Genomic DNA, 16460 nt, shown 5'->3' with positions numbered 1-16460 from the left:
CTTGCCAGTAAGGTTCGTGACACCCAACTTTCACTGAATATTGAGCCCCACCACCAATCCCAGGGTCTATGAACGCAGGCTCAAGATCCCATCCTGAAGCTCAAAAAAAGAATCTGCCTCTTGAAAATCTCATGAATAATAGATTAAATAATTGGAACATACCAGATTCAGGTATAAATTATTACAGCAAAGATTTTCCTGTAGTCCCAGTCTACAATGTTAGCCAGCAAGATGTTCATAAAATGAGCCACTCTGGAATTAAGGTTGTGAGATCAAAAAAATGACTCGAGGACTTATATCAGGTTTATACAATCCTTTTATTCATGTGATATCAGAATCAACAGCTCCAACCCAGGCATCTGGGGAAGGAGAACGGGGACAATTCCTGGATGACAGAGATTGGGAGGATGCCCGGACCCTGGCCCACTCAATGACAACCTGTAGCAAACAAAGAAATTCAATTTAAAACATTTCACAGAGCATATCTTACTTTCGATAAATTAAGCTGCCTTCGTCAACCCTATGCTGGAAGGAACAAAAGCAGAAAATAATTCTTTTCTCAGTTACACTGGATCTTAAAAGAGACATAGAACTGTTATCACCTGAGGTAATTAAAAAACACAAACAATAGTTTCCAGAAAAAGATCCATGAAACCAATTCATTTTCTGTCAATATTTTTAAAATGAGAATTTTCCCAGAACCTGTATCACCACCTGTATTTGTAAAATAATTTGTTCACTATGATCTCTACACTAATAGAAAGGACAATCACCCTCAGCAACACAATGGTGGCTAAATCTTTAACCTACAATATTCAAGATCTATTATGCTTGCACCACATCTGGAAATATTACACAGTATATATTGCTATAAGCTCAGATCTCTTTGTCCAAAGGAGTTTTCATTATAAGGCCTTTGGCACACCATTACTTCTACTTAAAGAGACACTTACACTCTCAGAATTAAAATAAATACAACAGCGGTCTATGTGTGTCAAATGCAATAGCACTGTTCATATTGTTGCTCCTTAAATCTGTCCTGGAGAAGTGCTGGAGCACCACTGCATGAGTACAACAGTTGTTACACAAAATATATGTTTTCCTTCTGTTACTCTGAGGGCAGATTAAATGCACCTTTCTGACTGTTGAAGATAGATAGAAATTAAAAATGACAATACTACTTTCTGGTTTCTCACTCAGAGGAGTGCATAACCCCATCATTCTTCAGCACTGCTAAGAAAGATGTTGATTTCGACATTGCAATGTATTGTAAGTCAGGGTTTATAATTAACATTTCAATAGCAGTACTAATAATGGTTGTCATGTTGTTTTGGCAATGAATGTAAATAGCAGTATTATTGCCATGGTGAGGGAAGCCCTAAAATAAGTATGCACTACAAACAAAGTGGTACTTTGATTATTGTCACTAATTATGTTTTTAAAAAACAACCCAGTGGAGATTACTATCAAAGGGACAACAATCAAAGAGGCAATAAGCACAATTTCATATTTTTGTTTTGACAAGTGCGTCAAGAATTACTGTCAGAACTTAGCATCTGCTGAACTAGGACACCGACAAACGTTACATATCTTTGTACCATACCAATTAGGTATCTTTGTAAAGCAGAAGCAAATAAAAGGATTGCTGCAGAAATCAAATATGCTTCTTGCAGCCTTTATTTGTTGCAAAGAGAATTTGGTTCGAGAAACACAACAATCATCTTTAGATTTATTTAAGCACGTTTTATATCATTATATCATGACAGGTTGGAAAACAAAAAGTCTTTCTCAATAAATTACAACTTTTTTTGCTTAAAAAAATACACAGGGTCTGCATCTCCATTTCATAATTGTTAAGAAACTGACTCTTTAGACACAGACTGCCTCCAAATAGATGTTTGGGATTTCCCTCTGTGTAGCCCTAGAGCAAAAACAGTGCAAGCTCTATCAAAACATACAAGGGATACAAAAAGGAGCAAAACACATGTATTAATGGGCAAATACATGTTTCATTAAAAAAGTGTATTGTATCTGACTTCCTAGCCTATTGAAGGCCTTCCGAGGTTAAATTTTTTAAAAAATTAACCATGTTTTCATCTAGCTTTTAGCATGCATATACCAAACATGAGTTTGCGTATTTCATATACGGAATCTATGTTATTTAAATACAAACTAAGTATTTTACATGCATAAAATGTGACAAGATTTGCATGGCATCAGATAATTACATTTATTAATCAACTTAGAACATGTTTTAGCCTAAACAATTCTGGGAACATCTATGTATTAAACTTTAGGAACATATACCACAACATGAAGGAACATTTCCATGAAGACAGCTATTTTAATTGCAAAACTGTATTAAAAAACTAAAGGATAATTTTAAATATTGATTTTCATATCAATACAGCCCTTATACAATAATTGACTGCAAAAGTGTAAACAACATCTCATGACTATTACAATGCAAAAAAGAAATTCTTTCCACATAACATGCATAATTGAGTTCTGCACACATAAACAATCAAAAGGTTCACATTTATGATCCAAGTATATCAATTTTGAAACATGCCTGAAACAATGTTATGATTTCATCTCAAAATGCTGGAAATACTCAGTAGGGTAGGCAGCATCTACGGCGATAGAAAGAGTTAACATGTCAGATTAATTCAGAACTGAGAAAAATTTACAGATGTCACAGATTTTGAGCAAGTACAAAGGTAGGGAAAGTGGGGAACAAACAAGAGGAGAGATCTGTCATCGGATGGGCCGCAGAAGAGATCAAGTGCAAGTAAAATAAGAGATGGTAATTAGAAAAATAACAAAGCAAACTGGGAGGAGGGGGAGTGGTGGGGAGCTGGGATTTCTGGTCTCCCCATAGCAAATATCTCATGCTGAAGGTGGCATACATTTACTCACGGTGGAATCTTCTGGTCCTGCTGCTGTCAGTGGGATTTCCCACTGACTGCACCCCATGCCGCTAGGAAAACAGCGATGGGGGTGAGCCATTGGCATAAGAACATAAGAAGATAAGAAATAGGAGCAGGAGTAGGCCATCTAGCCCTTTGAGCCTACCCCGCCATTCAACAAGATCACGGCTGATCTGAAGTGGGTCAGTTCCACTTTCCCGCTTTCTCCCCATAACCCTTAATTCCCTTGTCTATTGGAAACCTACCTACTCATGACTTAAATATATTCAGCGAGGTAGCCTCCACCACTTCAATGGGCAGAGAATTCCAGAGACTCACCACCCTTTGAGTGAAGAAGTTCCTCCTCATCTCTGATCTAAACTGCAGCCCCCCCCCCTTATTTTGAGGCTATGCCCTCTAGTTCTGCTACCCTTTCTAAGTGGGAAGAATCTCTCTACCTCTACCCTATCTAGCCCCTTCATTATCTTATATGTCTCTATAAGATCCCCCCTCAGCCTTCTAAACTCTAACAAGTACAGACCCAGTCTATTCAATCTCTCTTCATAGGCTAACCCCCTCATCTCCGGTATCAGCCTAGTGAACTTTCTCTGTACTCCCTCCAAGGCCAATATATCCTTTCACAAATGCAGTGACCAAAACTGCACACAGTACTCCAGTTGCGGCCTCACCAGTGCCCTGTACAGTTGCAGCAAGACCTCCCTGCTTTTATATTCTATCCCCCTCGCTATAAAGGCCAACATTTCATTCGCCTTCTTGATCACCTGCTGCACCTGCAGACTGGGTTTTTGCGATTCGTGCGTAAGGACCCCCAGGTCCCTCTGCACAGTAGCATGCTGCAGCTTTTCGCCCTTTAAATAATAATCCCTCCTACTATTACAGCATGACAAGAAGATTCCACCGGTGTGAGCAGCTGAAATTTCCGGGCCAAAGGTAGTTCTAAAAGTGGTGTAATTGGGAATACCAAAATCATTACCAAAAGCTGCCACAGTCCAAATGAAATGGGCACAGAAGTTAGGATCTGAAATTGTTGAACTCAATTTTGAGTCCAGAAGATTGCAAAGTGCCTGTTACAAGTAAAACAGATGTTGTTTGCTGAGCAAGCCAGATTGCAAAGGGAAACCTGTCTTACTGATCATAAAGCATTTTCTTTTGTATTTTGAAAATATGGGAAGGCTACACACCCAAAAAGCATTAAGCTCCAGTAACTTCTTGAGGATTTTAAAATTGAAGGATTTATTAATAAGACAACAAACTGTGCAGAAAGAGGCCATTTGTCTACACTCTCTGAAAAAGCATCTTACCCAGGATCACGCGCAACCCCCCACCCCTGCTCTACCTCCATAACCCCGTGCATCTTACCATGGCTAATCCACCTAACCTACACATCTTTGGACACTAAGGGGCAATTTAGCATGGTCAATCCTCCTAGCCTGCTCATCTTTGGACTGTAGGAGGAAACCCACGCAGGCACAGGGAGAATATGCAAACTCCATACAGACAGTGACTGAAGACTGGAATCAAACCCGAGTCCCTGGCGCTGTGAAGCAACAGTGCCAACCACTGTGCCACCATGTTGAATTCTGACGTGGAAACCCAGAAGGTTCAGAAGCAGGCTGCTTTCTAAAAAGAAAGACATTTCTGGCTTGACTGGACAGCTGCTTCAAATTCACAACTTTCACAGCTTCTTCCAGCACAAATTTGGTCTCAGGACACATCCTCACACAGCTCTCAACTCAGCTGGACAAATTTCCTTAAATATCCCTTTCCCCTTTCATCTTCTTGTCCTCAAATATCTCTTTGAACCAATTTTTCCAAGTATAAGAATTTTTCAGGTTTTCCTACTTCGTCTCCAACCCCAGGTCAATAAAAGTTAACATACCTTTCCTTATTTACTTACGAAATCTTTATAAATTATGCAAGTTCCTATCGCTTCAGATCCTCCCTTTGAAATTCAATGGCTGAAAAGTCCCTACTTATCTTACAGTACAAATTTTAAACTCGACCAATTTACTTGTAAATCAAACCTCACCATAAACTTTCACAACAAATGCATGAACCTAACACCCTTACTTCTTTTACCTCCTAGCCCTCACAGATAAGACCTTCCTGTATTTAATTTATCATCAACCCAAACACAGACTTTTTATGCAGAATACCACTATATTCTCAAAAATATTTGAAAAATAACAGCTGTCATCCACAGTGTTAGATCAAAAGATGAGGTGCTGCTATTCGAGCTAAGGAGCCAGGGACATCAAAATGAAATGTGATATAGATATAAATGATAATTCACCAGAAGAGCAGGATTATGCCTGTGGATTGAATGAAGGTGCTTTGCAAAACAGTCACACAATTTGTGTTTGATTTTCCCAATTGAAAGAAGACCATGTTTTAAACAGCAAATACAGTGTATTAAAGGAAGGAAGTGTTTGGGGTTTTCGGCAATGGAAAGGTAGAAGGCAAAAGGGCAGGTGCTGAATTGCCTTTGCTTGAATGGGAAGATACCAGGGAAAAGTTGGAGGAGTGTCAGGTGTGACTGAGGAGCGTATTAGGGTCTCACAGGGGAAAAAAATATCCTTTGTTTAAAAATTCTGTCATGGGGCACGAGTATTGCTGGCTGGCCAGAATTCATTGCCCAAGCCTAGGTGCCCTTGGAGGACAGTTGACAGTCAAGTACATTGCTATGGCTCTGAAGTCACATGCAAGCCAGACCAGACAAGGATGGCAGATTTCCTTCCCTAAAGGACATCTGTGAACCAGATGGGTTTTTCTAACGATCGATATTGGTTTCACGATCAGTAGATCTTTTAAATTCCAGATATTTGTCCTCAAATTCCACTATCTGCAACAGTGGGATTCAAACCCAGATCCCCAGAACATGAGCTAAGTTCCTGGATTAATAGTTTAGCAATAATACTACTAGGTCATTGCTTCCCCATAAACGCTGGTAATAGGAGGTCAAATTAGACCAAATTACATGGTGAGACAAACTGACAGTAATGGTGATCCAAAAACGAGATTGCAGGTGGAGCAGAAAGCGAGGCCGAGGGGAACTTAACATATTTTGGGAAGAGAGGAAAAGAGATGAGAACAGAATTTCAGGAATTGGAACTGACATGTTGATGACCCTACCAGCCACTAGGGCATTTGACAAAAAATGAAGACATATCAAATTACTGTAATGGAAGGTGGCATAATTACTGTAATGGAAGGTGGCATAATTGTTATCTAGTATGATGCTTCCACCAAATCCATCTTTTCCGGCTCTTCCCCTTTCAGTATTCCCAAGGGATCATTCCTTCTGTACCACTCCTCATCGCCCTGTCACTGCTTATCCCTCACATGACACATTTCAATGGGCTGGATTTTGCCTTCAGCAGCCTACAAAGGTTGAGTAATCTTTGCTGCATAGATTTCCCCTTTCCCGGTGGCGGATTAAAATTGGTGCCAAATCAAGATTACCTCTAGGTACCTAACAGCAGTGGTGACATCTAGGAGAATATGCAGTCAGTCACACTTAAGTATTCTCAGAGGCAGAGGCAAATGTAATTACCCATCACTTTTAATATCATTTACAGAGAACAAAATAAATGATTGGAACTTACACAGGAGATTAAGGTAGAAGATTAATTCTCAAACTTTAAATATAGTTTAAAAATATGGAATTTTATCATCCATGAAGAAATTGACTTTACACAAATATAAAACAATTTTCAGGGCCGGCAAGATTTTTCACTGAACATCATTTAAACTCCAGACTCCCCAACCACCCTTGCCATTTAATAACGTAGAACTTTGTCAAGGGTTATTTACAGTGAAATGAAAGCAAAATATTAAGGATGCTGGAGATCTGAAACAACAACAGAAGTGCTGGAAAAACTCAGCAAATCTGGCTGCATCTGAGGAGAGAGAAATAGAGTTAACTTTGAGTCCAATACGACTCTTCTTCAGAACAAAGTTGCTGACTTCAACAATTTCAGATCATAAACTTTGCCCCTTTCCTTGGGCAGCAGCTATTGGTGATAGTTCTGTTTTTCCCATTACATCCCTTCCAGACCCACTTTTTTCTAGTTATCCCATTATTGCTTCCTTTTGCTTTGCATCATCATCACTTTTGTCATTCAATCTCTTCCAGCCAATCACAGGCCTGCCCATTTTGTTCTTCTCCATTTCCCTATAACTGTAGTCACTTAAAACTTCTATATCTCCAACTTTTTCCAGTTCTGACAAAAAAAATCATTAGGCAGAATCTTCTGTTCTGACAAGTGGCGAGCCTGGAGGAGGGAAGAGCATGTAATCAGGCAGCACTCAGTGCTTGATGGTATGGGCTCAACATTGGGAGGAGAAGAGAGGCCAGCAAAAGCCATCCCCTACCCTGGCTGCAGCCCTTCTGCACCCATTCTTTCCATGGCTCCCACTCCATGTACCTCACCACCAGTACTTAACTGTGGCCTGGTCACTCTATGATCCTGGGACTCTTGACCTGCCGGCAGCAGTCCCAGCCTACCCAGTGGTACCGCTGAACACAACAGCTGTCAGCCTCTGACTGGCCGGCAGCTCTCAGCAGGTGAGACTTCCACCTCCAAGGTCTTGATGCCAGTGGAGACCCACTGCTGGCCTTGCCACTGCCCAATTGGCTTGTGGTTCAGTGGACCTTCTCAAAAAGAGGCAGAGTGGGGTTTCTTGCTGACTCTCCAGGCAGCAGGCACGACCCCTCGACGCCGCAAAAAGATTCCCGACCATCAACTCTGTTTCTCCTCCACAGTTGCTGTCTCACCTGCTGAGTACTTTCAGCACTTTGTTTTTATTTCAGATATCCAGCATCTGCAGTGCTGTGCCTTTGTGATATGGTTTTATCAAACTGCTGGACTTGCTTGGTTTCACGTGCTACAAAAGAGACAATTATGATAATGGTTCAGTGTGATTTGAACTGGCAAACAATTCAGATGCATTTTCAATCTTCCAAATACATTAAATGCTACGAATTAATGGTGACAAATAGGACAGTCATTCAAGAGGATGTTTAATAATGTACAAATATTGTATGTTTGGATGAAAGAATGGACTAGATGGGCCAAATGACCTCCCTCAGCTGTACTACTTTTGTGGTGTTCAAATGAATCACTGCTTACTTGTTAGACACTACATTGTTGTTCACTTAAATACTTTTCATTTGAAAAGTTTTCATCTGACTCTCAGCAACACTGATGACAACACAAGTTCTTTTGTTCAGGATTTATAACTCCATTTTTCAACTTTAATAGCTTGACCATTTATGTCCAAGCTCAAAACAAAAATGTTTTGCGATTGTTCTGATTTTTTTTGGGGCTCCAAGGTTTCCCATTTATTCAAGGTGCAATATTCCTCTGCTAATTCTCAAATTGCCAATTTCTTTTTTGTTAACTGAACCAAACAATTACCTCAATGTTCATAAATAGTCATCAGCAAATGTGTTATTACAGGACAACATAAAAGGTACTTCATGCATCCTTTCATACAAAATAATAAATTCCATTTCAACAGGGGACAATGCACATAATTTATTAGTTCTAAGTATAGATATGTAAAGTGCTTATGAAAAGGAACACCATAAATTTTAGCTGCCTTGTACTGAGAAATTACTTTTACAGAAATTATACCATGAAAAGATCTCTCTTGTGGCCTTGACATTTTCTTCAAACTATACTTTCAGAATAAGCTTACAATCACTGATGTTGCCATATTTAAGTTGCACACTGCAGAAATGTTAACGCTCACTTTAGACAGCTTACATTTAGTCCTAGCAGAATTACAGAGCCACTCATCGTAAAATCATACAAGTTATGTGGTACTAACCTAGTGAGTTCTTGTCGAAATCATTGTTGTAGTCATCACCAAGGACATCACCACCGTAGCTCTCCGTGGCACTTGAACCACCTCCACGCTCACTACCAAGGCTGGTTCGACTCCCAGAAAAAGTGTTTGTCAACTGATAGTTATCCTGAGTTCTACTCGTTGGCTCACATCTAGAAACTGCAACACAATAAATCAGGAGCATACAGTTTTTGGAGGGTATAAATGTTAAAATGTTATTAGAAGTTTTTTTATATTAACAGCCAAGTGTTAAAAGTAATTTGCCTAAATGGACTCCTGTTGTGTTCAGCCAGTTCGTTTCTTTTAATTTACGGGTTCCTCAAAAGTATTTTCCATTCTTTTCCTCCAATGTGTACAGCACAGTGGAGTTTGGACAGTAACCAGGGGAAAAGACTGCTAATGGCTGTCCACAGAGAGAATAAAGGGTGTGTATGGCCAAACGCTGCAACAGATGAAGATGTTGGGGGATGGGAGGGAATGGATGGGACATTTTTGTAGCTGTTATACTTCCAGAAGATTTTCATTACACCTAGTAAAGATATTACTGAACCTGTTCAACATTCTCATGCTTGCATGGTCAATTGTAAAATCCATACTTGCTATCAATGCAAATATGCTATTTTCACTTAATGAAATGTTCATGGTGTCATTGGCTAGAAGAAACTACCTTATTTAAAGTATGCACAAAACAATTGTGACAATATCATAAATATTTATTTGCATACAGTCCCTGCTATGATGAATCCCAGTCAAGTAGATATTCCTTTAAGAATACAACTGAGTTATAAATAGCCAGAGCCAAATACAATCTATAGAATGTCAACTTTATTAAGGGGGAGCAAAGAAGAAAGGGTGAAGAATAGCTTTAGGTATATACAAAGACTGCAATGACATATCACATGCTTATTATTAAAATTACATGGACCATATAAGGCTACTCGGTGCAACAGGTCTACACTGATATTTATGCTCCACATGAACCTCACCCCATCTTACTCAATCTCATACAATCGATATGTCCTTCACTTCCCTTTTTCATCCTGTACTTACCTAATTTCCCCATAACTGCATATCTGCTGGTTGCCTGAACATTCCATGTGCTGTATCCTCTCACTACTCATTGATAATGATTTTTCTCCTGGAGCCCACATTGGACTTGTTAGTGACTACCATATATGTATGGTCCCTCATTTTGGACACACCAACAAGTGGAAACAATGGGCAGAAGTTAATGACCCTCTCCAATGGGAATTTGCAGGTGAGTTGTGCATTTAATTGGGTAGAAGAGTGCAGAGCATGGACCTCGCCAGCTTCCTGCCTCCACCTGATTAAGTCCAGGTGGGAAAACTTGCAGACAGCCTTTCCAAACACAATCTAATTGAAGCTCTTAAGCAGGCAATTGATAGGTTTCAAGGTGGGGAAGATGGAGGGGGGGGGGGTGAGGTCACTCATTCAAATGTAATCAAGACCTAATCAAGGGATTTGACATCAAGACAGGTGATGGAAGCCCATTGATAGCCACCAGTCTTGCCCTTTTTTTTGAACACCTTTTCCCCCCCTCCTCCAATCCCCATGCACCCTCACTCGTCTTCTTTGATCCTTAGCCTCAGGTGACTGCATTTGACTGCCACCGCCAATCCTGGTGATGCTATTGGGTAATAGAGAATGGTCAGCCTAGCAGTACTCAGAAGGGGGGAATACCCACATTGTGTGTCACATAATAATTTTAAAGACCTCTAGTAGGTCTTTCCAATCTTTTCAGTTGAATCTTTCCTCTGTTCATGAAAAAGATTTCATGGACGGAGGGTAGTAGGTGCCTGGAACTCGCTGCTGGGCGAGGTAGTAGAAGCAGATACAATAGTGAGTTTTAAGGGGCAGCTGGACAAACACATGGATAGGATGGGAAGGGTAGGGAGTTTTAGTTCAGTCAGGCAGCATGGTGTGTGCAGCCCTAGAGGGCCAAAGAGCCTGTTCCTGTGCTGTAATTTTCTTTGTTCTTTTCTGCACCATCAGTGCTTCTATCTTATTTTCATAACGTGGAGAGCAGCTCACTGTACTCTCTGTTGTCTATTCATCGGGACACACGACAAATGGAACTCGTACAAAACAGCTCAAATATTTGAATGAGATTCTACCTTATGGCTAAATGCAAATCAATTTTTCTCCAGATGCTTCCATGCTTTTTAGTCAATAATTGTTTCTGTCTTGGGAAGGTGACCGCAATGCTCCAAGTTCACTCAATTATATTTCTTGGAATTATGGTATTGTAGAAGCACGATCACAATGAGTGATAAGCCTATACTGCAGCAGGCGACGGTGCAGAGGGACCTCGGGGTCCTTGTGCATGAGTCGCAAAAACCCAGCTTGCAGGTGCAGCAGGTGGTCAGGAAGGCAAATGGGATGCTGGCCTTCATAGCGAGGGGGATTGAATATAAAAGTAGGGAGGTCTTGCTGCAGCTGTATAGGGCATTGGTGAGGCCGCAGCTGGAGTACTGTGTGCATTTTTGGGCGCCGCACCTGCGCAAGGATATTTTGGCCCTGGAGGGAGTGCAGAGGAGGTTTACGAGGCTGATACCGGAGTTGAGGGGATTGAGCTATGAGGAGAGGCTGAATAAACTAGGCTTGTACTCATTAGAGTTTAGAAGAATGAGGGGAGATCTCATTGAGACGTATAAGATGATGAATGGGATGGATAGGATAGAGGTGGAGAGACTCTTCCCGCTCAAAAAAGACAGTAGGACTAGGGGGCACAGCCTCAAGATAAAGGGGAGGCGGTTTAGAACGGAGTTGAGGAGGAACTTCTTCACTCAAAGGGTGGTGAATCTCTGGAATTCTCTGCCCGTTGAAGTGGTGGAGGCTGCCTCGCTAAATATTTTTAAGAAGCGGGTTGATGGGTTCTTGATAAGAGAGGGGATTAAGGGTTATGGGGAGAGGGCGGGAAAGTGGAACTGAGCCACAACAGATCAGCCATGATCTTATTGAATGGCGGGGCAGGCTCGAAGGGCTAGATGGCCTACTCCTGCTCCTATTTCTTATGTTCTTATGTTCTTATGTTCTTAAGCCTAGCACTGGCTCTCTGCATTTAGTTTGATCATAGAGTTCTTCATCGAACTGCAGTGGGACTGTGATGCAGGCAGATTTTTGTACGTTCTGTCCATATGATGTACTTAGCACTGCAGTTGATGCCAGGACAACCAAGCATTGGAATATTTTACACTGAAGCACTTCTTATGATAATTGTGGATGAAGTAAATTCAGAAGAGCAGACTGCTGTACCTTTCATTTTCCTGCCAGACTCCTCGCTTTCTTTTCTTGTCTTTTGAGTCTTGGCACTGCTGGCTGAAACCTTGTCATCTTGGCTGGAGGAGCTGCACTCGGATTCACTCTCACTGTCACTGGAGACAACTGAAATAGGAACAGACGATTGACTGATTTTATAAAATGTGCACAACATATTTTTACAACATTAAAATAATGAAAAGGCTATTCAGAGGAAGAGCCTAGGGTCACAATAAAGAATAAGACCAATATTTCCATTAAAATTTAATTCTTGTGCACCACTTTTGTTTCTTTTCTGGTGCTTAGTCTCTTTAAATTTATTTGCACAGTCGTGCACACACTTTGTTTATCGCAGAATATGGCTGATGCAGTATCTAACAGGCTGCTACACAGATTCACATCACTGCCGCTTAGCAGGGACATTGGATAAGACCCAGTATTATTGGGTTAGAGATCTTGTGTAAAGTTTATGCTCCAGTACAATGTGATGGTCGTCCCAGAGCTATATAAATTTGCTTTCAAAGTATCATGATTCAAATGTGTGTCAATAGGTTTCAAATTAAAAACTTCTATCCAATAGACTGTCAGAAATTAGATGCAAGAAATGAATGAAATCTAAAAACATTATGCAATACTCCAACATACTTTAAAAGTTATCAAGGGCTAAATTCCCAAAGGCAATAGCTATTGGAAACCAAGTATCATATTATTTTCAGCTATATTGATTTCTAATGAATGACTATGTATGGAATAAAAATACTAACATAAATGATACAAAACTTCACACTCAGATTTATGCACGAGTATCCTGGCTTAGGTTTTTATTAGCAACCTCCAAAGACATTCATAAACAAAGCAACATTACACTACAATTTTTCATCCACCAAAAATGTTTAAATACATTCTGGATTGGTCAGTTGTGATAACTCTAACAGTTAAAGCTTACACTGGAGGAGGGAACTGTTTAATGCTTTTATTCCCACTTGTGACTTAAGCCGTAGTCTTGTATGACATTGCTGCTGAGTACAATCAAGGCTAGTACACTCATGGAACTAAATAATGCCTTATTATCTCTCGTGACATCCTGTCTATTTTACTTCTCACATTTTTTTTTATCAAATAAGAAGAAATATTTTTTCTGCACAAGGTTAAAAGAACACTTAATATATAAATATGGATGTTATACTTACTTCAACAAACAATTCATTATTTTGAAATCAAAGGATTACATATTTGAAATATTAAAAGATGCACATTTATAATCAAAGTCAACAAACTGTCCTTGTGCCCCCCCACCTATTTATTCTTTGTTATTCAACCTGCACAGATAGAGGGCTTTATTCAGTTTACATTCATGCTGGCCTTCTTCCTGGCAACTGCAATCTGTCCACTATAACGTCAGAGGAGTAATGAGCTGAAAATAGCTTATGTGGAAATTATTTGTAACACAGATTTCTGGCATTATGCTGCTGCACTCGAGTTTCCTTCCAAAATCAGTTTGTCATGTTACATTTCTTATCATAACCAAACCTTTCAATGATGCCTAAACCTTCTTCAATTGGCCCCCATTCTCCCTTTCAGCACTCAATCCCCTTTTCTGTGAAGCGCCTTGGGCTATATGGCAATGTTCAAGTTACAAAGTAGCGCTGCCAATCAATATCCCAACACATTAACAATATCATCAATTCTCAACTAGATTTCCCTGGGGATAATTCAATCATGGTTTTAAAGAGAAAACCTGAACTTCTGATGCATCTGATCTAAAGGAAAGGAAACAAAGGCACAGTCCATTAATCCAGTTGCCTGACTGGAAAATAACATGTACAAGTGTGCAGCAATCGGAAAGGAACAACAAAAAAGGAATAGGGAAACTGACATACTTAATTAGAAAAGCACACCACAGAAAGTCCCTCACTGCAATACCAAACAATCAATCTTCTAGGCATCTATGCTGAGCAGTATACCCTATTCCCCCTGCAATTATTTCCAGCATACAGCAGGGTAAGAACTAATCTTACAATTGGCTAGTCCTGTCATAATTTACCTACCATCACATTCTATTGTAATTCAAACATAAAAGGATTTGCATTTATGTAGCATAAAGCCCCAAAGTATTTTAGAACAAATGATGTACTTCTGGAGTGAAGTCATTCTTACAGTCAAGGAAATGCAATGGCCAAAATATTCCTAAGGAAGGTCCCATAATGTGATGATGGTCAGTATCATGACCATTAGACTTTATCATCGAAATCTTGCCTATGTTTACTCTGGCTGAATCTTAACAGTCCTGCCAACAGCACCTCCTCCTGTAACTAGGCAATGATCCAGTGGTATTATCGTTAGACTATTAGTCCAGATGCTCAGCTAATGTTCTGGGGACCTGGGTACAAATCCTGTCATGACAAATGGTGGAATTTGAATGCAATAAAAAAAAATTAGAAGTAAGAATCTAATGATGACCATGAAACTATTGTCAATTGTTGGAAAAACCCATCTGGTTCCCCAATATCCTTTAGGGGAAGAAATCTGCCATCCTTACATGTCTGGCCTACATGTGACTCCTGAGCCACAGCAGTGTGGGTGACTCTCAACTGCTCTTGGACTACTAGGAATGGGCAATAAATGCTTACTAGCCACAACGTCCATGTCCCATGAATGAATTTTTTTTTAAGTGACAGTTATGTTTTAAACAGACTGTTCATTTAAGGTAAAACAGAATGTTCTGGAATTGGGGGACTTTTTTAAAAATTATTTATTCTTTTGTGTAATGTGATCATCACTAGTAAGACCAGTATTTGTTATCCGTGTCTACTTCTCCTGGAACTGAGTAGCCCACTCACCATTTCAAATGAAATTAAGAGTAGGCCATAGAATAATAGAATCTTAGAAAGTTTACAGAATAGAAGGCGGCCACTTGGTCAATCATCTCTGTATCAGGTAAAAATGAGCCATCCAGCCTAATCCCATTTTCCAGCACCTGGTCCATAGTCCTGTAGGTCTATATCCAGATACATTTTAAAGAGGCAACCACATTACTGTGGATCTGGACTACACGTAGGCCAGACCAGGTAAGAATGGCAGATTCCCATTCCTCAAAGACATTAGTGAATCAGGTGAGTTTTTGTGACAATAAATGATAGTTTCATGGCCGCTATTACTGAGACCAGCTTTCAAATCCAGACTTTATTAACTGAATTCAAATTTTACCAGCTATCACCATGGGATTCAAACCCAAGACCCCAAATCATTAATCTGAGCTTCCTGATTACTAGCCCGTTATTAAACCGTCATCTTCCTCGAATGTGAAATGGTATTAGATTTTGCCCAGTGATAGGCCCAGGGACCTGGTTTCCATGGAGATATAGGTCTGAGGTTGAAACTCTCAAGTGCCAGCTTGAACATCTGGACACAAAGAAAAGGCAGCTGCAGCAGACTCTCAGACCAGCAGACCAAAGGACTTGAGAAAACGGAACCCACAACAGGTGCTGCAATGGCAAGCAGGACAGAAAGACTTATGGGTAAACCATTCAGTGTTGAGAATTACCTTTGTTTAAAATAACATTGAAAGATTCACCTTGGCAAAGTAATGAAGTCATTACTAAAGGACTTCCTGGTGAAAGGTTCTGTCTGGTGATTGCGTAGTCTCTAACTTTTCACAATTATTGTTTCTCCAAATACGGGTTCCAGCCTCACTACCTCTTCACTGGATGGTTTACCCATAAGTCTTCCTGTCCTGCTTGCCATTGCAGCACCTGTTGTGGGTTGCGTTTTCTCAAGTCCTTTGGTCTGCTGCAGCTGCCTTTTCTTTGTGTCCTGATGTTAATGCTGGCACTTGAGAGTTTCAACCTCAGACCTATGTCCCCATGGAAATCAGATCCCTGAGCCTATCACTGGGCAAAATCTAATACCGCTTCACATTCCAGGAAGACGACGGTTTAATAATAATGCCACTGGACCAGTAATCAGGAAGCTCAGATTAATGATTAATGCCAGTGTTGAATTGGGGTGGGCACAGTAAGAAGTCTCACAACACCAGATTAAAGTCCAACAACTTTATTTGGTAGCAGGAGCTTTCTGAGCTCTGCCCCTTCATCAGGACTCACCTGATGAAGGGGCAGCGCTCCAAATGCTCGTGGTACCAAACAAACCCGTTGGATTTTATCCTGATGTTGTGAGACTTCTTCCTTGGCAAAGTAAGGGAAAGGGGATCTATTAGCGCAGAGAGGAGTTGGATTTTAAATACAAGACCATTTCTGTCACGGAACAAATGGCAGAAGCTCAAACCCTTAAGTCCCATGGCACTAACCATTTTCACAGAGACAGGATTTCCACATGCACATTTCACAAAGGCAGAAGGCCGTAAAAATTGACAGCTTCCTCCAGTCGTGTGTGTGAGAG

The 16460-nt window shown here is 40.3% G+C and overlaps 1 protein-coding gene across 9 annotated transcripts in view; it reads right to left on the bottom strand.

Annotated features, from left to right (window-relative positions):
- Positions 1–305: 305 nt before the first annotated feature.
- Positions 306–16460, bottom strand: part of LOC145357376 (rab effector Noc2-like) — a 197221-nt gene continuing 181066 nt past the window's right edge. For 8 of the 9 annotated variants that reach the window (XM_080210688.1, XM_080210691.1, XM_080210686.1 and 5 more), the window contains exons 8-11: positions 12060–12188; positions 8766–8942; positions 7708–7817; positions 306–438 (exon numbers count right to left, since the gene is read on the bottom strand). In XM_080210688.1, the coding sequence (XP_080066814.1) occupies positions 7735–7817; positions 8766–8942; positions 12060–12188 (389 nt within the window). In that variant the 3' untranslated portion in view covers positions 306–438; positions 7708–7734. The remainder of the gene's footprint in view (positions 439–7707; positions 7818–8765; positions 8943–12059; positions 12189–16460) is intronic. The other variant, XM_080210694.1, reaches the window with a different exon arrangement.

Source organism: Carcharhinus amblyrhynchos, chromosome 23 (genome assembly GCF_965287045.1).
Source record: "Carcharhinus amblyrhynchos chromosome 23, sCarAmb.v2.hapA, whole genome shotgun sequence".
NCBI lineage: Eukaryota > Metazoa > Chordata > Chondrichthyes > Carcharhiniformes > Carcharhinidae > Carcharhinus > Carcharhinus amblyrhynchos.
Note: the sequence above shows the minus strand (reverse complement) of the source record. Positions and strands in the feature narration are given on the sequence as shown.